Source organism: Parambassis ranga, chromosome 16 (genome assembly GCF_900634625.1).
Source record: "Parambassis ranga chromosome 16, fParRan2.1, whole genome shotgun sequence".
Classification (NCBI taxonomy): Eukaryota; Metazoa; Chordata; class Actinopteri; family Ambassidae; genus Parambassis; species Parambassis ranga.
In genome coordinates, this window is record NC_041036.1 from 3,858,256 (window position 1) to 3,880,730 (window position 22,475).

Genomic DNA, 22,475 nt, shown 5'->3' on the forward strand with positions numbered 1-22,475 from the left:
CTAAAGTGAGTGATGAGGCAAGTGTGCACTGAAGCATCTAATGAATCATTTACTGGGAACGCTGGGTTTTATGAGGAAAAGAAAGATGAGGAGGAAGACAAGAATGAAGGAGACCAGCTGAGAGCACACAAGAGAATGGCATTTCTTGCGGAGAGTTAGAAAGTTAGAAAGCTGCAGCTGTCACACAGACACCTGAGAGGATCAGGCAGTGTTCTGCACCAATGAGAGGATGAGATTAGAATACATAAAACTAATCCTACTACTAGCACAGCAGCAGCAGTATGTGAACCCTGGTGACCGCTGGTGAATTTACAGAGGTGACTGCTGATGCTGTGACAGAGCTGATATTCTCAAGGTCTAAAAGCAGCTTTCACTTTGACTTCCTGAAAAAAAATATCTAACGCTGCCTCTGCTTTTACAGCTTAATGAACATATCTGCGTGATTGGTGTACCAGGGGACAGATGTGAAACTTTCTGTTACCACCTCTATCGCTTATTCACGCACACCCAGCCTTGGTTCTGATGCTACTGTGGTGGAAGGAAGGGTGCATATAATGTACTGCCAGAGAATTTTATTGGTAACAGGCAGGGTGCTGGCTTCAGCGGGCTGTGTTTATCTGTGGAAGGGAGATCCCCATCACAACCACTTATTAGGACATATATGTGGGCTTAACCAGGCAGCCCTTCAACAGCAATAAGGAGCTAGCTTACTGACCACAGTGAGTTGGGAGTAGAACCAGTTTAACCAACATTGGAGCAACCGAGAGGAAAAGCAAGACAGGGAGGAAATAAATACAAATACATGTGAGGAAAAAAGACATGCAGCAGAAGGGTGGAAAGAAACTGATGGACGACATATTTAGACATGCAAAGAGATTGATAACAGTTTACTTTTAAAACTAAAAAGGTTTAAAGGAAGAAGGGAAACAGGGGAAAAAAAGCGATCGGGGAAAGAAGGGAAAGCACACAGGGTAATAAAAAAGAGGAAAAAAGAGACAGCGTTCAGAAAATATTAGGGGAATGGTACTAAAGAGGGGTAATGGGTTATAAACACTAGGAAAACAAACATGAGATCAGGAAAAAAAAAGTTAGATTTCATGAAAAAGAGGTGGAGAGTGAAAAAAAAAATCCATCGATACAGCCACATCATGTTGACTCGGCTCTGTATCACCACTGACACAGCAGCCTTTGCTGCCGTTGCCATGGAAACGAAGCCATGTGCACTAATCAAAACAAAAAAACAAAAACCATATTTTGTGGCAGCGGGATGCTCTCCGAGTCTCCCTCAGAGAGACCATGAGGTAACCGAGTATGTGATGGAATCTAGAGCTGTGTCATCTAGGTGTGGGGATGTCGGGAAATGTGCAGGATATTTTAAGACACAAACACACACACACACACACACACGTAGAAACATGTGCAGACACATGGATGAAGCAGGGGCAGAAAGAGGGCAAAGATGAAGTCAATAAATGTCATTTCTGAAGTTTAAAAAAAAAAGTCAGTATTAGAAAACAGTATTAACTCATACAAAGACACATGATTAACATATGTCTGTGACCTTAGAGAGCAGCACGAGGTATTTCAAAGACATTCCATTTACCCCAGCATATAAGAAGCTTTCAATTAAGTGTTCCATAAGTGAAAAAGTGGAAAAAAGTGGAGAGGGAAAGTGAGAGAATAAGAGAAGAAAGTGAGGAGGGAGCAAAAGATGTGAGATTTTACAGAGGCCCAAACCACAAGAAAGTCCGGGCTGAATGCATGCTGGACATTCCCCGGGCCAGCGCTCATGCACTTGGAAAAAGCCCGCTTTTTCAAGGCAGGAAAATGATTTCAGCTGTGTAAATTGACAGCGGCCTTGTAGCTGAAGATGAAGAGGGAGAAAGAGGGGAAGCCTGCAGCTCTGTCATAACTCTGCACTGTATAGAAATTGCTGGGGGCCTTAAGCCTTCGGGGAAATTGAACATCACATGATCGAATGAAACAGTGTTAATTGTTGCCAAATGAACCTGGTGGTTTATATCAACTCAGCTCTACAGCATTACAGTCAAACAGGTTTGTTTTACCTTCTACTCTAAATGATAAACACACACTGTGGCCTGACCATGGTGAGGCGTAAAGGGAAGCTGAGGAGCTTTGAAGTATGGCAAGAACGGCGTTAGTAAAACAGTATCACAATATGCTCCATCAAGATGTTTACACAAGCTGGCTATTTTAGCCTTCTCTCTCCTCTCTTCTCACGTCTCTTCTCCCAGGGTGGCATTACAGTAAATCTTGGTTTTAGACACTGTGAGGCAATCATTTCATGTACAGTAGACAATAACAGCATAGCCGCTTAGATCAGTCATTCAATTATGACAACGGATGTAATTAGTGGTGCACTTTAAACAGAACTGCAGCAAATGGCTACCGGGACTCAAGGACATATTTCTTCCTATAGCCACAGTTGGTTATAGATTGTAAACACACATGGGTTTGCATGATTACAGACTCTGCCTATGACTTTCTCTATGCGACCTGGGGGAGCACATCATGTAGATTTGCAGATGCAGATAAAATGTACGTCGGGAACAGTATGTCAACGAGTCCCTGATCTCAGGGTTATCAATCATGTGACTCAGAAGTGTGATCACCCACAATTGGAGGGCAGGCATGAACAGGGAAGGTGGTGAGGATAATGCATGGTTAGGGATGGAAGAACGACTACAGAGAGTGGTTGGGTTATAATTCCTGGGTTTCACTGCAGAAAGGGAAGTGGCTCTTGGCTTCTGTGTACAGAGGTTAATGGGGTAACTGTGTGTGTGTGTGTGTGTGCGTGTGTGCACATGCCCACTGATAGTGAGTGTGTGTGTACTAGTGTTCATTGGTTATTTGGGCATGAATACATGACTGATTTCTGACTTTCCTCTGTGTGTAAAGTATGCCTATGTACGTGTGGTGGGGTATATGGTAGCATGTGTCTGTTCAGACCAGGGTGGAGTGTCATACGATGCAATCTATTTCTCTGAACAGATGTGGGCACCGCAGCCACAGAGCCACCAATCCTCTAGCTACCGCAGGCAGAACATAACTGGGCAGTATGGGGTGAAATTGCATGGCTGGTCTGACTGGTTTTTGGGGTGAAAGTCTGAGAAAAACTCCAGATTATTTTCCATGCCCACAGAATCGTCATTTATCATCTGACATGATAACAACCTGGCCAACATGTCAACAAAATAAAATCTAGGCACGATTTCCATGGAAACAGAGCGGTTCCATCCCATTAGCTGCACAAACTTGTACCAAAACAAACAGCAAACATTTCAGCACTGTGCACTGTGTGAAACCAGTGCGGATAAGGGAAATACCCCCAGAGTTCCTGCAAAACAGTAGCTATGGTTACTGATCAATACCATCCACCATCCAATACATCACATGAGTAAATTAGAGCTTGGATACTTTGGGAAAAAATCTGGACAGTGTATATGGAGAGTTTCTCTCAATCTTGCCTTGATGGTAACAGATTGTCTGGCGTACCCATTGGCCCAGGAACCACCGCCACCCCCACCCCCTACCCCTCGCTGCTCTATGCAATCATTCTGCATGTGACACTTTAAGCAACTGAAGGCAGTAAAGAAGTGGCCTCTCTTCTTCTTTTGTTGTCCACCTTCTTTTTTTCCCCTTTTCTCTATTCTACATCACCTCACATCACTAGCAGCTGCACAAAGCATTAGGCACCACTTTTATCTCCCTCATTACATGTGTTTGCCAGCTCCGTATCTGCCCAGTCGCACAACTGCTCTCTCTCTCTTTCACACACACACATACATACGCGCTGTGGGGCTGCGGTTTTGAGGCAGCTATGACACAATCCAGATTCTTGAAGCTGCCTATAGCAAAGAAATGTGTTTTGTGGGGAACTATTTCCCTCCGACGTCCAGATTTTCCCTGCCTTGCAGCTTTGATCCACATGGCACGGGGGGCTTGTGTCAACAGTCTTGTGTTTCAGCTGGAGGGCCCGGAGGACCCCCAAGGTGTCACTCATTGCTTTCTGTCATTACAGGGGGCAGCTTAACCACTATGAGGTGCTGTTACCCACTGCATCCTAAACACCTCCTCCCAAGAGACAGCTAACATCAGAAGAAGATGGATGGACACCCACATATACCCAATGTGAGCATAGACCTGCCTTACAATAGGTTTTATAAAGTGATCTGAGGTCCAACACCAAGCATGTTTTGTGGATGTTCATTACGGCCAGCAGTGTGTGTGTTAAAGCTGTGTATGTGCTTTGTTGATTTGAAAGTTTGCCTTACTGGTAGATGTCTTTTCGCAGAACAGTGCGGGTCAGTGGGTTATCAGCCTGAGGAGCCATGCTGAGGGAACCCAGCTTTAATACCAACGTGTCTTCTTTCTTCATATGGGAATCTACCGACACACACACACACACAAAAAAACACTGAATACTTACAAGTGCAGCCTTACCACTGTTAGTCATTACAGCACAACCAGCAGACAAAACAAACCTCCACGCATCTAGACAATCCGTCAATAATTTTATATTCTGTAGGAGTAAATATGACTGTGGTTGGTTTGTCAGAACCTCAAATATTTTTAGCTAATGTCTTTGCATACTAATGTGGCGGCTCTGTCATGTCTGGATGACCATGTCAGGGACTTTCATACAGGCACCACAGACATATAAAAAAAAACACACAGCCTGTGATACAATAGTGTCCCATTGTTCTAGTGTTTTCCATGCATTCAAAGCAGCCAAGTAATCCTCAAACCTGATGTGGGATGTTTGTCTTGTGCTCCAGGGCAGAAGACCCTGATCACACTGGTGTTGATGTAGATGAGAGGCAAACAACGAGAGGTCAATGCGTGGCTTCTCATTGGTTGACCTGCTGACTTCCCACGCTCTCTGTAGCGTCTTGGCACTGTAGCCTGAAAAGAATGAATTCATTATAAATATAAGTATTCACCTATTACACATTTATTAGAAGTGACCGATGCTTTGTCTACCTGAAACACTCCTGCTACGGTGGCCAGTAAGGGACAGGATAGAACCACATCAAAGGGCTGGGCTGTCAGCAGGATTTCTCTCAGGTACTGCGGTGAGCCGTCTGCCAGAGGATCAGCAGCCATCCGCTGACTGGCAGTGGTAGCAGAGCTGCGTGTCGGCCGCTCGGGCCGCGTGGTGAGTTTGTGGCGGACATTTTTGGTGACAGCCTGAGTGTAGGTGATTGACAGGAAGCCATGCTGCTGGTGAGAGCCCTCCAGGACTTTAGCTGCAGTCTGGCCATACAGTAAGTGAAACAGATGACAAGTATAAATACAGAGAGCAACGGCAGACACAAAATATCTGCTCATGTTTTCTGGTCTAATTTCTTGGATGAGGGTCAAGCCAAAAAAAAATAATATGACTTAAGTGAATAAATGGAAATATTTTTTGTGCCAAATGTCTAAATACTGTTTTGAAATCTTTAACAGAAAAATTGAGCCAGATTTACGGTACAGACATGGATTACATTAAACATGGATAATTTTGGAAAAAGCTTTTACCTTCAAGAATGCTCTGAAATTTTGAGTTTGGAGGCCATGAAAGTTTACCATTTCGGAAAAAGACTCAGCCAAAAAACAGCCCTCTGTTTTCTAAAAAAAACAAATCTGCCAAGCTGAAGCAACACACAAAAAAGCTTCTAGGGCAATTTTATTTATATTCAGTGGAATTTGGATTAAATCATCAAATCAACCCTCTTTACCAGACCAAAATACCAAATTACCAAATAATCCTTATAAAGCTATTAAAAATATATATATTTTTTAGTTTATCTGAAAATCCACACCTGCAATCATATGATAGAATAATATAGAAACTAATAATGTATAATTAAAAAGCTTAATGATCAAAAGACACACAGATCAACTGAGCACATCAGGGTAAAGTCTGCGAAAACATCCATGAACAGTGGACAATGACAAAATGTATTAAATGACAAATCTCTGCACCTTTTCAGAGACATTTTAAAATCATAAATAAATACAAATACACCCAAATATCGATGTTCCTCAGAGACATGGTGTGATGTATCATTATCAGCACACATACTGGCTGTAACTGTAGTACTGTAGTACATTTCAAAGCACTAAAATCTGCTAAAACCAATCAAAGCTCTTGTTTCTGAAACATCTCTGAGGGACACAAAAACACTTATTGTAGGCCACTGTTGATGGAGTTTTAACAGAGTCAATCAAAAAGAAGAAGAGCTGGATTCTTACAGGAGGGAAAAAGCCAGAGAAGTGGCTGAAAGAGTCTTGCTTGCTGACGGGTCGAACCAACACAGTACGTCTGTTCAGCTTGTCAGTGCAAGACAGGACCACTCCTCCACAGCTGCCCGAGCTCCGAACACCCTCCTCCATACTGGAGGTGAGGAGAGGGAAGAAGACGAGAGACAGAAAGTGGAAGCAGGGAAGGCAAGAATTCACAGGGAGAGGGGGGGGGGGGGGGGGGGGGGGGGGGGGGGGGGGGGGGGGGGGGGGGGGGGGGGGGGGGGGGGGGGGGCAGAGAAGATGATCGCATGATATCAAGATGAAGAAGAAGAAGAAGAAAAAAGACAAAACCAGAAGAAAAGCCAGATAAGCATGAAACTTTAAGATTGTTTTTGGAGAGATTAAATATAAACTAAAGTGATTAAGGTAGGTTGCACCAGCTTGAACCAGCTGAATGAATGGTCTTATACTATCCAGCAATATAAAGACAACAGATTCTAGAATTAGCCACTTAGTTTAATATGTATATTATTTTTATAAACATTTTTCTATTTTACATCAAAATAATGTAAACTCTGTCAGGTGCCAGTATAAGACCATCACCAGAATGAGATTTCATCAGAAAAAAATGAATGGAGGCCCATGTCTCCTACAACACACACACACACACAGAGAAGAGCAGCTGCCACCAGATTTCATTGGCTTCATTATTAAGCCAAACACTGTCACTGGACAGACAGGTTAGTGTTACACTGTAAACAATTTTGTTTTCATCATGGCTGTTATTAAGGGTGTTACACACCCTGCACCAAAGCCAAACAAACGTTCTTTGCTCCTGTCTGTCCAGCATTAGCAGAGATAAAGGGTCTTGATGAAGATCGGTAGAATGGCAGCAGAGACAGTATATAAAGTTTTATAAGGCTGCCATGGCCGCTCTGGGGCCGACAGAAGCCTCACCACAGCTGTCTCCTTGCATTGCAGAATGAGTCCTTCATAGTTGCCAGAGTGCCAGACCTGCCCTGGCCTGGAGAGACACACAAGGCGATGCTTGAAATGGGCATGTGGGACTACTCATGCTGCTGCGGCAGCATCTGATAATATCTCTGTAGTTACAAAAGCTAACCACAGGCTGATGCTAACATTTTAATCAACCTTTAAGCAGCCTGGGGGCATTGACCCCGAAACTTTAGATGGTGCTTTTATACACTCATAAAATACAAAATGTGTATTAACATGGGGAAAGATAAGTATGTAAGTTATTGTTGAGATATGATTTCCATTTATTAAACAGCAGGAGGCACCTGTAAAGCAGAAATCAGAAAAAGTTAACATCTAGTCCACACATAACAATTTGCAGCACCACAAAAAACCTTAAACGCACATGCACATACACAAATCATGCCAAGTCATGTACAACTTCAACAACATCTGCATCATTTCTGTTTCACCCCCTTCCATTTTAATTACTCCCGGCTAGTATTCTGTGTGTTCAGTAAGTGGGCCTACTGGTGAGTGTGTAGGTCCATGTGTTTTGTAAATTTCTTTTTGTGTGTGTGTGTGTGTGTGTGCATCTGTGTGAATATCTCTTTGTAATCTCCCCTTTCAGTTGTAAGGGTGACTAACACATATGGACCCCCCACAACTCTCGATCTCTCCCATCTCTCTTCTCTCTCTCTGCTCCCATCCAGTCATCCTTTGCTCCCAGCTATTTGTGGAACAGCTGGAAGACATCAGCTTCAATTTGTGTGAGTTGCTCCTTAGAGTGAATAGGGGTGAACTGTCACTAGCCATTCTCCTTCGAGGGGGGGGGGGGGTGTCTCTGTGTTACACAGCAGTTAACTGACCAATGATGCTTAGCATTACCTGGCTAAAAAAAAGGAGGAGAAGATGTATCCTCATTTCCTCTTGAGCAGGAAACACTCATGTGGACTTTAGTACCCTTGTTGCTTGTCATTTTTCTGCCTCTATGTCACACTTAAATTTGATAAGTAAGCCCCACACCTACAGCACTGGGTTCAACGCCCACCTATTCAGTACTCCTTGTGGACTCCCCCTCTCTGTAATTTCCCTCCTCCTCCCTTTCTAGTCCCCATCGTATCTTTGATACAATCAGGAATTCAATTATATGTCTTTGCCTCCTATATTTGCCTGCCCTATCTAACTTTCCATCCATTTTCCAGAAGTGAGATATAGCGAGGGCCAGATGAGACATTTTCTCTGTCAAGCGTGATCCGATCTGACCCACTGCGCACAAATAACCTGGGCTGGGTGATGAAATACCTAACAATTATCTGTTCAGAATGATTAATATGGACTCTGCTCGCTGTGGGCTCTTTTGTATGTGTGGATGATACAGATTAGAGTGGGCCAGAAGCCCAGAGGTCCTCCACTGTGTCCTAAACAGCCATGACTGCAACCTGGCTTGGATAATGGAGTGCTTCTGCTTGCCAGAACTTTGGTCGGTAAAAAGTGTGTTGAGACCATGTTGTTAAATGCACATTAAACTGAAATAACCTAGAAATGAGAAAATTGACTTATTATTTACTTAGGAAGGCATAGAGGTCTACTAAAGAGATTAGGGCTGGCACTGTCTCAGAAGCAATTGGACACACACCTGTGGAGAACACAACAGCAAGATATAATGACCCGCAGCACCTTCACGCTCTAAAAATGTCTAAACACCGACACTGTCCTGGCTCAGTTAGACACTCTATACTGTATCGAACACATGTGGCCTGACACAATATAAATTAACCAACTGCAGCAAAAGCAGGGAGGTCTGTGAGAAGCTTGCTAGGCAGTCAGGTTCACAGCCAAAACCATCGCCTCAGTCCCTCTCTGACCCTTACTGACATGCTTAGAACCCAGCTAAGGTGATTTTAAAATCTGGCAAATCAAAATCAATATCTATTATCATATCAGTGGTGAGAGCATTGATTGCTAATGATGGGGTTCGATATAGGCACTCGGCCCGTGAAGACCCATCTCCCTTTCAATGTCTGGCTCGATCAGAGCATGAGACACTTACAGGAACATATCTACACAGGCGCATAGGCACACGGACCTGTAAGCGCACAAACACACGTTGTCCGCTGGATGCAACATGCTGCAGTGTGAGATCGCTGTTTCATTATCTCCTCAGACTGAGACAGGCGGAATTGCCTCCTGCTAAGTGGTCTCTTCCCAACAGAGCAGGACTTGAGGCACGTACACAGAGCACACTTGAAACTGCTGACTCCATCAGAGAGGTATGTGATCAAGGCAAAGAAAAAGAAATACAAGGAAAAAAAAATAAAAATTAAAAATAAGGGCACTGGAAGAACATGGAAAAAATCTGAAAACCTCCATCACATTTTCAGTTTTCACCATCGCTATATCATGTGCTTTCATCATGCAGAAACCAGAGCTAAATTATCCCATTTTGACTTGAACTTGACTTGTGGAGAGATTACCATAAGGATGCTGTGGAACATCGCCCAGTGGTTTTCCTGCCCTAACAACGTGTTAATGTTCCTGTGAATCAATTCAGACACCGCAGGAAGAGAGAAAATGACTGACGGACTGACTGAACTCCCCACGTCTGTGAGTCAGAGTTGGACCAGCCCAGAATCCATTCAACTCGTCTATCTAGTCAGTGGGTCCATCTGTCTGTTAGTCTGTGGTCACTGCCACAACAGCTGCCTGGAAAGACGAGGACGCTGAGGTGATAATCCGAAAAATTATATGAGCAGAAGTGGGAACAGATGAAGTGTTAGTGGTACTGGTGGTAAAAGTGTGTGCGCACACAAATGTGTGGAGACTTTTGGATTATGAGAGCAAGTGTGTGTGTTACAGCAGCGACCTGGATCAAAAACAGTGCTGTGTTTAGACACACATTCACTAAAAGTTATTTGCTGATATAAAGCTGATATATTTACATTTCCTCTTACCTGCATCTGTAGTGATTGATGTTGAAGCTGCCAACTTTACATTTGATCTTTGTATAAACGTCCTGGACATCTACAGAGGCGCTCAGGTCTTCGAGTTCACTGATGACACATATTTCTAACAAGGGAACAAAATAACAGTATTTAATGTTTAGATTTTAAGATCATGAAGTGAACCACTGTAGAAAGACATAGCATACACTCAATAGAAAGCTTATTGGTGCACAGTCAATCTTTAGTTGCAAAACTGTGAATGCCAGGAATGCCCCCTCCCTTTTCTTTCCAGGCTATGTGGCCTGTACCATTTGTCCCACTCAGAGGATGCTCAGTGTGTTTCTAAATTGGACCAGTGTTATGCTGATTAAGGTCGAAGCCTACATGTGTAAAAACCCGCAAAGCATTTTCTCAGATGGAGCCTATATACAACCGACTCCAGAACCCTCAACCCCTGTGTAATGAGAGGAAAGAGAGAGTAAATGTGTATTTACACAATTTTGAACATCATCAAGATTTGGCTGTGTGTGTATTCCTAAAGTTGGATGTGCGTGTCTGTGTGCACCTTGAGTGCAAACAAGAACCCACCCAACAGCAGGCATGATGAGTAAGCTTCATAGACGAACTGATTAACTTCTTACTGAACCGAGCCTGTGAGCTTGAGACAGTTGGGTCTCACTCATTGTTTCCACTGAGAAAGTCCCACAATCACAGGCTAGCTTGGGAAAATGGACTTCATGCATGTGAAGCTATGGTTGTTGTTGTACTGTTGCCTTGTGGTGATTCTGAGAAATGTAGAGGTTCCTAATAGCTTATTAATATTGAAACTCAGCACTCGCCAGCCTTATTGTGGATACTGTGTGAGGGGTTGTTAGATACTCAGAAACTCACAGTCTCCGACACAGTGCTGATATTGATGTATGAGTTTTCTAAACCACTCACTGTAAGAGTCCTGGAAACCCTTAGTCGCCTTAAATGGTTCATCTTAAAAGAAAAAGTGCATCACTGATTTGTGCCTTAGGTAGAGCCTCTGGAGACTCATGTTTGAATTTTTACCTCTAATCTTCCAACACATAATAGCATAACATTATACCCAAGGACCAATGCGCGTGGATTGGCTGTTTTTCCATTCCCCTGGAAAGACAAGAATCGTATTTCCTCTGCAGTTGAAAAACATATTACATCATAGCAGATTGTCTGCAGTCATATATGTGGCTTACTTATCTTTAGGAATGCTGCATTTGTGATATTATGGATCTAATAAATCACACACACACACCATTTCTTGTTTTCAATAAAATGCTTAATGTTCTGCACACAGTGGTAAGTTCATCTCACAGCTCAGATGGCACATATTAAGCACAAATCCAAAGTAATGCCTATTTAGGATGTTTCTAAGTAAAACCATCTCTGTGAGGTCCTCCAAAACATTCCATTTCCACTGTTAAAGACCTTAAGCTGGGCGATCTGGTTGGCAGATGCTAAATATTACAGTGACCAATTAAAGGTAAATCTAGCCTTTCATCACCCCAGTAAATCTAAAGGGGACAAGAGGCGGTTCGCTTGGGATTCATCACCCATTTATTTATTTGTCTTTTCCCTCCACCCCTCGTTCTCTGCAGCTGCCTTCCCTTTCTGAGTGCTTAACATTTAACTGGAGAAAAAAAACAAAAAAAACAGGCGGGAGCGATCATGCTAAGCGGCACGACCATGACTATATCTGACAACATTGCAATGTACACAAACAGAGAAATAGCAGGTTAAAGGTACCTGTCTTTTTGGCAGTTGGGTCAGGTGCAAATAGTTTAACCGTGACCTTGGGCAACATCCACTGCATCCACAGGCTGACCTTCCCGCTGGTTCCACCAATGCTGCTGGTTTTCTGCTCCAGAGTCACTGTGTCAGCGAATGGACCATCATCTCCAGCAGGCACAGAGTCACCCTGGGGAGCCAGAATGTATTCAGCTATTAGCACACAGCAATAGTTATAAGATATAAAACAAGATATTCCAATACAAGGTTAATTTGTTCTACTTGTGCCCATGTGTGCAAACATGTGCTCAGCGAATGTGTATGTTTGACAGCATTGTCGCTGTGCACGTAGCCATAACAAAGTAACCACCAACTATCAAGCCCTTTTGGTTCTGAGATGACATCAGTGTCTGGTAAGCAGAGCTCCGCGCAGAACACAACAGCGCAGTGTGTGGGGGGGGGGGGCAGGACCACTGTGTGAAGCTGTCACTGGTGTTAACCCCAAACTAAGCCACCAGCACCCACATGATCTCCTTTCACTCAAGTGCACCAGGACACACACGTCTTGCAGCCTGGGAGATGATAGGGGGGGTACGGGGTGAAGTGGAGAGGCGAGCAGGATGCGGTGGAGCAGGCTGCCTTCTGTGAGCTCTAAACTCATTACTGGAGGTTTGGCAAGGCACTGAAAATGACAGCACGGGGGACATTTTTATTTCTCGCTCTCTTCCTGGTAAATGTGTTTTCCAAACATGTATCTGTGCGGCTGACTCGGAGAAGTGAAAAGCCTGCAAACAAACAATACAGCAATTTGCAGTTTTGGCATTGCAGGCTTTTACTTTTTCCACAACTTCTCCCATCGCAGTGTGTTAATGACAGATTGTGTCATGGTTATCTAGCCTGGCTGTGGTTGGTGAGGTGGTTATCAACCATCTCAATTAGAAAGCCCACAGCTGCTAGGCTGATTACAGTGTCCTAAAGAGGATCCAGATGAGGAAACTATGTCCCCTTTCCACAGCTGGGGAGGGATGAGAGGCCCCACACTAATTTGCAAATTTAATTTAATCACACAGTTGAGGGTGGCTGACAGCAGAGCACAATAACAACGGATGACAATAATATAAATAAATTAAGGATTATGCTGATTCAAAAATAGATTCATCGTCACAGCGTATGGGGACCACTACAACGTGATGAGAAGCATGTGCAGTCTCACAGTAAGAAAAGTGAAGGAAGGTACCATAAAGACACGGATGAACTTTGCTGGAAGAAATGAGGATTTATAGTATATCAAATAGCTACATACATTAACAGATATACATCTTCATACCCGTTTAACTGACGATCTTTCCCACTACATATTACAGGAACACCACAAAAATAACAACACTAGCTCTCTTTATTTTTAACCAGCATTTATTCCAATCAAGTGTCTAACACTGTCATTATGTGTTTCCATGGAACCAAACAGTCGAGGCAGGGGTTTGAGTGCACAGTGCCTGTCTGTGTGTGTGTGTGTGTGTAATAATGGTGACTGGCAGTGAGTAATATGAGCCCAGTCGTAATGGTGTTCAGTCAGTCTCAATGAGAGATATTCTAGTGTCAACTGCCATTTGGGGACTAATTATTGTTGAGAAGGAGTCAAAATATAACAGCTTGTGTGTCTTTCTGTGTGTGTGTGTGTGGTTAGGACTGTTTAGTTTACAGTTCTGGCCAGTCGGTAGGATTAGGCTCTGTAATGTCATGTGTGGAAACAGGAGCCAGCCGCTGGAGCTGTGGGAAGCTCAGACCACTGTGTACTGCAGCGTGGTTACGCCGGAGCATCGGACACCCGATGGCTCCGGCTTCCCAGACAGAACCGCTGCTGTCACTTTAAAAATCTCATACTCATACAGACTGACTTTCATGGGTTAGAGCGGAGGGAAACTGTGAGTATTGGATTGCCATCCCAGCATTTCTGCCATGTTAGAATAGTGTAAATTAACAAGATATAAAATCACAAAAGGTGCGTTAGATCTAAAGAGCTGTGCACCTGATGTTTTCCTCTGTGTTTTACTAAGGTGATAGTGGTGTGGTTTTGGTAGAGGTGAGCTCTGTCACGTTCCTGAGCTGCCAGATTGAGGCCCCAAACAAACACACACATCCTAAGAGGGAGCTATTTTCCCACACCTCCACAAGCCAAGTTGTAAAGTATACAGTTTAATTCCTGGGCCTCTGCGCTGTAAACGGGCTGTGGATCCGGGTTTATTTTCTCTGCAGAGTTTGTCTTTGCTCATCAGAGAGACCCAAACACTGGAAGACAACAGCAGGCTGGAAAGTATCAAGAAAAAATGGCTGATTAAAATGGAGCAATGGAAAGAAAGAATGGTGGAAGGACAGGTGGGAGGATGGAGAAACGGAGATTTGGTAAGAGAAGCTTTGTAAAGTGTAAATAAGGAGGTAGGTTGAGGAATTAGAGATGAAAAAAAGGAAGCAACAGTCACAGGAGGCTGTTATCGTTAATGTTTAATGTTGCTGGTAAGTTTTTAGAGAGGCCTGTTGTCAAGATTGTGGCTGGTGTTGGTCAGGCTTTAGTCAGGTTAGGAAGGAATGTTTGTCAAGGTGTGGTCAGGTTGAAATCTTGGTGTCAAGGTTCAGGTGGATTAGGGTAATGAGAGAATCTTGTGAATTTCCAGAGAGGAAAGACAAATAAAAGGCATGAATAGGTGGGTGTGAAGGCAGGAGAGACAAAAGAGGAGAGAGAAGAGAGCGACTGAATGGAAACGCCTGCTGAATAAACACTACACAGCAACAATTAATTAGTAAATATAGTAATGCTTTGATTTAAAAGCAGAGGGTAGGAAAAAGGGTTGGGAGGGGCTGTCTGACAGAGGTATTCGGGGTTGTGACATGGGTGTAGATGAACAAAAAAAAAAAAAAGAAATTGTGGAATAGGGGGTTGGATGGGTGGGTGGGGGGGGGGGTATGCTGGGGAAAGACTGCTGCCACTACTGCTGAGACTTATCAAAACAGCTCCTACATTCTTGCTCAATCACCCAGCCTCCCAGAGGACTAAACACTTCTACCAGTGTTTGTACTTAGGTAAACAGTGACAAGTGGGCTGTCAGGGGCCACCGTGGCCCCGTTACAGACGCACTATACCATAGATCCTCCTGTGGACGACTTGCCACTTTTCTAGGTCCACAAATGACGCAAGAACACACTTGATCACACCGAGACAAATGCAGACGCAGATGCACGTTGACATATGAAACACTTTTTTTCATGAGTGTGTATACACTTTATTGCCTCTCAGGGCAGCATGATACCGTGGTTGTACTGCGATCCCAGGGGCCCCACAATGCTGACAGGGAGCTGGTAGTCAAAGAGTATTACATGCTAGCCTAGCTGCCACTGCTTAACTACACAAACACTCATAAATACTCTCCGTCATTTTTATACATCCTATATTTCTGCTTCACATGGCCGTACACACACACACATATTATCCAATGCCCAGCGGGTTGAGGCCCCAAGGCCTTGGACCCCCAGCTTGTCATTGCTTCTGCAACTGTTTTAGGCTCAAGAAAATACTCCTGCTGCATGAATTAAGCCTGGGATAAGCATCACCTTGGGACAAAAGAACAATAACATTTGATGCTGGACCTGCAAAAAAAAAAAGAGCCTGAAATGTTTCCATCAGCTCTGCACGCCTGCATGCATCGCTGCACTTCATACTTCATTCTCAGAGTTTGATATTTTATCAGAGCAAAAAATGTAAATACAGGTTATTGTTTTCCCCAAATCGTGAGGCAGGTTTATACTCAATCAGCTTAAAAGTATCAAACAGAGCTCACAGCCTATCTGAAGTGTGTGCTCTGTTGTAAGAAACACGAGCACTGATAGGAAATCATTCCCAAACACAACATATTCTTTTTTTAACACAAATCGCATGTGTTAGCACTGACTTAGCAACTCAATAACCATAAAAAACAATATTTGCACTTTAACCATAAATCAATACAAGAATTATGTATATCAGAACGGCATAAATAGCGAGAGCGTGACTCAGATGAAGAAAGACGCTAAAGGGCTTTGGCAAGGTGGAGTCTTTAGATCTCTTGTTAAATCAATGACAACAACATGAAAGGAGTAAAAATACTGACTGTGATTGAATGACTTAATAAATGGTGAGCTATTTTACTGCAAGTGTAAATAAAAAATACAAAAAATTCCATGACGCATTGGTGGCAGTGGCACATTTTTTCCTGATCGTGACAAGAGGTTTATCCAGGTGAGAAACCACAGCGTAGACGAGCCGATTATTTCCATAATTCATAAAAAAAACACATTAAACTGACAGAATGAAATATTTTCTTCTGTGAGAGAGAAAAAACAAACCTCAGTGGGGGAGCCGAAGTCTGCGGAGGGGCTGCAGGTGCTGGTGTCAGGCAGGACGGTGCCAGCACTGCTGCGCACTGGGGAGGATGGAGCAGCACCAGCAGGGGGGTCTGGGATGCTGGAGGTCTGACGCAAAATGCCGTGCTTCTGGAGACGAGCCCATGTGGAACTCCAGCTGAGGAGGAGCTCGTACAACAGCTGAACCTAGAAAATGACAAAAACAGAGAGCAGAAGAACATCAGTGTACGTACAATGACGTGCATTCACACAGAAAGCTTTATTGTACACAGCTATGTCCGCAAACACTGACCAAATCATTTTCAGTATAAAAAGCCTACAGTGCTGTGACAACCGAGTGCCTTGAAAGATAAAGTAAACGCACCACAAGTAGATTTAATATTTGAAACCAGATTCAAATGTATTTCTGCCAAGGTCTGACTCAAACAGCTGCACTGGGGAATTCTTGTGTTGTTCTGACTTTGGAGGCCATTACCACGATTTGGCTTGGCAGCTTATAGTTATGTGACACTGAACCTATTTAAATTTGAGAGAGAATGAAACAGAGAAGAAGAAGGAAATATAGCCAAAAAATGGACTACTATCCATTCTCATTTCTATCACTCTACCACTTAGCACACTTTTTAGATCATTCAGAGAGGCCTCACTTCACCAGAGTGATGTAAAAACCTACGCGTTCATGTTTCTTTTCGGAGGGTCATTCTTTGAAAGGCACAGCATGCTCATACACGTGTTTCACTGGACAAATTTGTTATCCATAACAACAAAACTCCCAAAGAAACACCCACAGAGGAAAGTTAAGTTGTGTCATCAATTTCCCCTGAAAAACTCACCACGATTAGGAAAAACTGAAGGCTCGGCGTCAAGTGTTCTGAACTATTTATCATGTGCTCACATTATAAAAAAAAAAAGCCTTAGCTTTAAACAACAACAAAGCCAAAAACAAGAGTGGAAAACATGAGGGGAAAGCCGGGGAATGTGATGTGATGCTTTCAATTCATGCATTCACTCTGTGTTTTTTAAGAAGAGGGAAAAAAGAAAGGGAGAAAAGCAACACGCTTTCACAGTGAGCTAATTTCTGGATTTCAAATGCTCTGCTTGTGCAGCCAGCTGACCCCCCCTAACCCCCACCACCGAGGGTCCCTCAGACTTAAAAGGTGCACAGACACAAAAGCACACAAACAAAATGGAATATTGACACTGTTGCTCGCTCACACACATGCCCTCCTGTTAGTGCAAACGTTGCAGGGAGGCCTTCCACAAATAAATCTAAATTAAAAGCAGCACAATACATTACAGCTGGGCCATTTCAAACATGTCCAGGAAGAGCTGCTCACGTCGATCCAGCCGCCGTCCAGGGACGGGGCCAACAGCTGTCTGCCATACCTAACCAAACTGCACTGCCGGCAGGGGAGGTACACAACATGCTCCCTTCCCTGAGAGTTTGGAGCCTGGAACTCCAACCAAGCACAACAAGGCCTACTGCACTCAGCAGCAGATGTGGAACAAGAGAGGAAAGAATGCTGAGTAGAGGAGAAAATGGAGTGCACAGTCAGATCAATATGAAAAACTAATGACAGGGTTGTCTGTCATGGAGTTATTGTTCTCCTTCATCCGCTACCTTTCTTCTGTCAGTTGCAGCATCCTGTATCTACTTCCTGCTCATTATATCTCTGCTTTGTAGAAAGCTGGGTCAGTGGTTCCAGCTCAGCTACTGCCATTAGGCCAGCGGGCAGGTTAAGGCCACACATTCACTCAACGCACATGTTGCTTGCAACATGACCTCACAATACAGATGCCACATTTCATGAGTGGAGGAAGTGAGCAGAACATTTGGAGGGCTGGGTTCTCCAAAGACCTGTCATCTGCAGATCAGGAGGCCTGCTAGGCTTGCAGTAGGACAAACTGGAGACTGAACAGAGGCTTCCACAGCCATTCATAAAAACACACAGATGGAACGGGACTTGGGGGAGCATGCAGATGGTGAGTGTTGGTGTGCTTTTATCTGAACACAGTTTATACAGAAACTCCACAAAAGTGACACACTGTTGAGTATGTGTGGTAGCCCTGTGTGTACATGTGAACAGATGTGCGCTTGTGTGTGTTCACTGAAATGCTATGCAGTTATATGTCAAAGGTTAAAGCAAACAGTTGCTGTGAGTGGTGTGTGCTGATTTCAAGGTGGGCCTGAGAAGGTTAAAGCACTGGGGACTCAGTGTAGTAGTGTGTTAAAACACATTCTTGTATAAATCAATCCATTAAACTACTCTCACTTCCGTTGTGTTGATAAAACATAGGGAAATGTGCATGCTATTTTTTTAGCATTGTTTTTCTTTTGTATTCCCTGTTTTACTAAACCTTTTTCTAACAAACTTACCTCGCTTCCTATTTTATATGTAGCTCCACCTTTCATGGTGTAGTCACTTTGACAGATAAAATGACAAAATGAGCAACCTTATTTGATAATTAGTGCACAATGTTCGCTTGAAGATTGACTGTTTAACCCCCTGTACTAAAAATACCTTTGTTTATGCTGTGAAGTAATTCATCACATTAAATGGAAAATCTGATTTAATGTAACAAAAATGCTGTTTAGCAGCCAGGGTAAGTTATGAGGCCATTTTTTTGGGGGGTCAAAATCTGTGTCATAATCATTTATTGTTTTTAAAAGTTAAAAGTAAGTATCCCCCCCATTGCATTGGTGGTACTTATGGTGCAGCACTCCGACATCCCCTATACATTCCAACAAATGGCAATGCTAATTAGAAAGTAGTGTGAGGTCTCTTTTGTTCTGGAGAGGGTGGAGTAGCGTTGGCAGCGGTTCTTAGAAAGCGGCAGCAAGACTTGAAATTGCATTAGCTTATTACCCCCCTCGAGTCAGAAAATTTACACAGAGGAGAAAAGAAAAGAGGGGAGGTGAACATATGGGGAGAGAGGGCAGAAGAATTATGACATAAGAAAGAAGAGAAGAGAAAAAAGTTGGTTAAATCCAAAATCTAATAATAGCCTTCTTAGCTTTGTCAGACATAGGCGTTCTGTTTGAAAGGCAGAACAGAGAAGGAGCAAGAGAAGAAAGTTTTCCTCACCAGAGAAGCAATTCTTCCATCTCTGGGAAACTCTTCACCACTAACAGATTAAGGCCTTTCATTCGTTTCTGGTACCAATTCTCCTCAATATCACCATGGCTCATCACTGTGGTCGAAGCCATTAACAGTGTGACCACTCGAAAGGTCGCCCCAATTAAGTGTTTACAGAGGAGCTTAATTCAATTTAGATAATTCAATAGTGAAAAAAAAACATGTAATAGTACATGCAGATGTGATTATAGTGCTGTAATAGTGCAATGAAAAAACAACAAAGGGACCTAAACATGCTCCGTTTCCAATCTGTCCATATTCATCACACTCTCACAAACACACAACAACACAATGTTAAACTATGATGATGAGTCCTGAGATCTCCCAGTCGTCTTCACTTAGACCTCAAAATGTTTGACCAAAACAAACACAGCAACACTCTTGTGTTTACACTTCAACTTTCATGAGAATTACACCAAGTAAGAAGATGAGGCAGTTTGTTTACTGGAGTCAATCTATATTAGAAAATCATGCAGAGGCAGGGTCTTCCTGCGAGCGTTCGTGTGTTCGTATTTCAGGAAAGTTTACAAGGGGATGATTTGTATAAATATACATGTAATTCTAATGACTACTTTGTGAATTTCAGAACCGCCTGGCTGACCTGAGGGTTGGAGCACTTGACGTGGACGGGCTGTAGATCAACGTGGAGGCAGACTACAAAGGAGTGCCTTCCTTCAGAGCAGCTCTGCAGCTTATGGGATGTGACAGCCAGTGTGGAGGTGCAGCCCATCGGCTCCAACAGGCTCAGGCTTTGCTGCTGTCCCAGCAATGTGTATACGCTGAACTGACTCAGGCTTATCGTCCATGGGAAGGCATCACCTGGTGGCAGACACAGACATACAGACGAATCATCATCAGAGGTTGTTACTGTTCATGTTTATTCACTTACAGGAATCTGTGTCTCATTGGTCAATTAATCTTTTAACAACAGTATCTCTGATTGTCTGAAAGCAGTAGGAGATCTTTGAATGTCTCAAGAAAACTCTGGAACACTAAATAATATAGAATGTACAGACCATGTATTGAACCCAGGTGGACCTGTTGTGTTTTCTCCTCCTCGTGTTTAGTCCCGTTCACCTCAGATATAAACTGTCACTGTATCATTGTATGTTAAAGGTGTAAACTCCGGGTGGATATGACCCCTTGGCTTACTTTTTTGGAACACTGCTACTAGTCTTTCAATTAAATTTTCAATTTTATTTGTATAGCATCTTTTACAATCTTTTGTAAAATTGTCTCTACACGCTTTTCAGAAACCCCTGAGCAAGCACTTCAAGGCCAAACAGTGGCAATGAAAACTCCCCTTGGGCAGGACCCAGCTGACAAAGGAGGGACTGTCCTGCTGATGGCCAAGTTCAAGAAGGAGAAGAGGAGGTAGATAGGACAGAGGAGGAAAGAGAGAGAAAGAGTAGAGGAACAAACAAGTGTTGTATTCATTTATACTACAGTTGATTTACTGTTATACAAGTACTACTAAGATGAATTACATTTCATACTTGATAACACAATGCAACACACTGGCAGTGCTTGAAACAGCTTTCTGTCTATGGCAGTACCCTCTCAGAGAAGAAGAGCGTGTTCACTAGGCACGGGGCCATGAGGCGCAAATTTCCCATGCACAGTGGGCACGATGCTTTGATCCACAGCATTGAAAATGAGAGATGGAAGAGCTTTTCAAAGGGTAGGAATGAATTACTAAAAGCATGGGTTGTTAATTTTCACTGCAACATTGACAAGGCTGCTGATGTCACTGTTTTTGCTGTCGTTTTTCTTTCGCCTCTGTTTTTTTTTTTTGAATCTGTATGCCCAATTCTGATGTCATGAAGAACTGAGAGAGAAAAAAGGAGGGTGCCCCGCTTTTCTTTTCTTCTCCTCTTTAGAGAAAACACTGCTCAACCGTCCAAGTTTAGCTTGTGTCAACTCTACCAGGTGTGTACACCACATGTGAAAGGCCTATCTCTCAAAGTCGCTCTACTTAAGTTTGTTTGTCCTTTGTCATGGTAAATGAGTGGTAGTGGGTCAAAGGTTAGCTTGGTGTTGAAAGGGCTATAATGATGATGAATGCCCATTATATTGCTTGTTATTATTATAAAACAATGTATTTCAATTAACAAAAGAGCATTCTTAAGTAGTAGTAACCCACACCATATATTTTTTAGATTCAGATTTAGCCTTTTTGTCGTGTCGTGTCAGTGTGTTGAATCATTTCAGTTCAGATTTCATTAGTGATTACAGACCTACCTTCTTCCAAAATGGGCTTTGAGACCACAAAGGGGAGCTCCTGCAACGGTTCCATATACTTGTGCCCAGCACTGAGGACACTGATCTGAGGAAGGCAGACTACCAGAGTCCCAGGCATGGAGGCCTGGTTGTGGTACCAGCTGCGGACAGTGCCGGGAATGTCACCACAGATGATGGTTCCCGGAGAGGGGAGGCTGTCATTAGGCAGGAACACACAGCATGACTGCAGCTCCAACTGGAACGGGGAGAAAAAAAAAAGAAAAAGGACATATGAAATCATGTTAACCAATTTGTTGTCACTCGATTTTTGACCATGCATCTGCCTCAGCCTCCCTAAATAATTTGTTGCCCAAGTGCTTGAGGGTCACTGCATTGTGCCAACACTAAAAAAAAAAAAAAAAAAAAAAGCCTGCAATGGAAACAAGTTAGACAAATGTGTGTGCAAAACTCTGGGTGTTGCTGGAAAAGCCTGAACATATTAATAAAACTTTCCTTGATTTAAATAAGGAAACAGTCCATCCAACATTTCGTCATGCATGGCGTTTCTTGATGTTAATGATAAACTAAACTTTGGTGCAAGAAAACCATAATAACACCATTACCATATATACCCTAATATGGATATATGTTTCAGTCAGGCTGTGGAGAGCAGGATTTGCCTTCAAAAACACTCTGAATGCCATTTAAAACCAAAATGAAAACTCTTGTGGACAAAAGAGAACATTTGAGGGTTTTTGACAGTTAAATCTTGAGTTTAAATAATTTTTTGAAGTCCTTT

The 22,475-nt window shown here is 43.1% G+C and overlaps 1 protein-coding gene across 3 annotated transcripts in view; it reads right to left on the reverse strand.

Annotated features, from left to right (window-relative positions):
• The window catches only part of vps13b (vacuolar protein sorting 13 homolog B), a 263,370-nt gene that overhangs the window by 110,275 nt on the left and 130,620 nt on the right, over nucleotides 1-22,475 (reverse strand). For 2 of the 3 annotated variants that reach the window (XM_028424569.1, XM_028424571.1), the window contains 9 exons: nucleotides 21,698-21,932; nucleotides 20,058-20,275; nucleotides 16,302-16,505; nucleotides 11,943-12,114; nucleotides 10,182-10,296; nucleotides 6,262-6,403; nucleotides 5,005-5,277; nucleotides 4,770-4,926; nucleotides 4,296-4,407 (listed from right to left, as the gene is read on the reverse strand). In XM_028424569.1, coding sequence (XP_028280370.1) covers nucleotides 4,296-4,407; nucleotides 4,770-4,926; nucleotides 5,005-5,277; nucleotides 6,262-6,403; nucleotides 10,182-10,296; nucleotides 11,943-12,114; nucleotides 16,302-16,505; nucleotides 20,058-20,275; nucleotides 21,698-21,932 — 1,628 coding nt within the window. Of the gene's footprint in view, nucleotides 1-4,295; nucleotides 4,408-4,769; nucleotides 4,927-5,004; nucleotides 5,278-6,261; nucleotides 6,404-7,209; nucleotides 7,277-10,181; nucleotides 10,297-11,942; nucleotides 12,115-16,301; nucleotides 16,506-20,057; nucleotides 20,276-21,697; nucleotides 21,933-22,475 lie in introns of all 3 variants that reach the window. The other variant, XM_028424570.1, reaches the window with a different exon arrangement.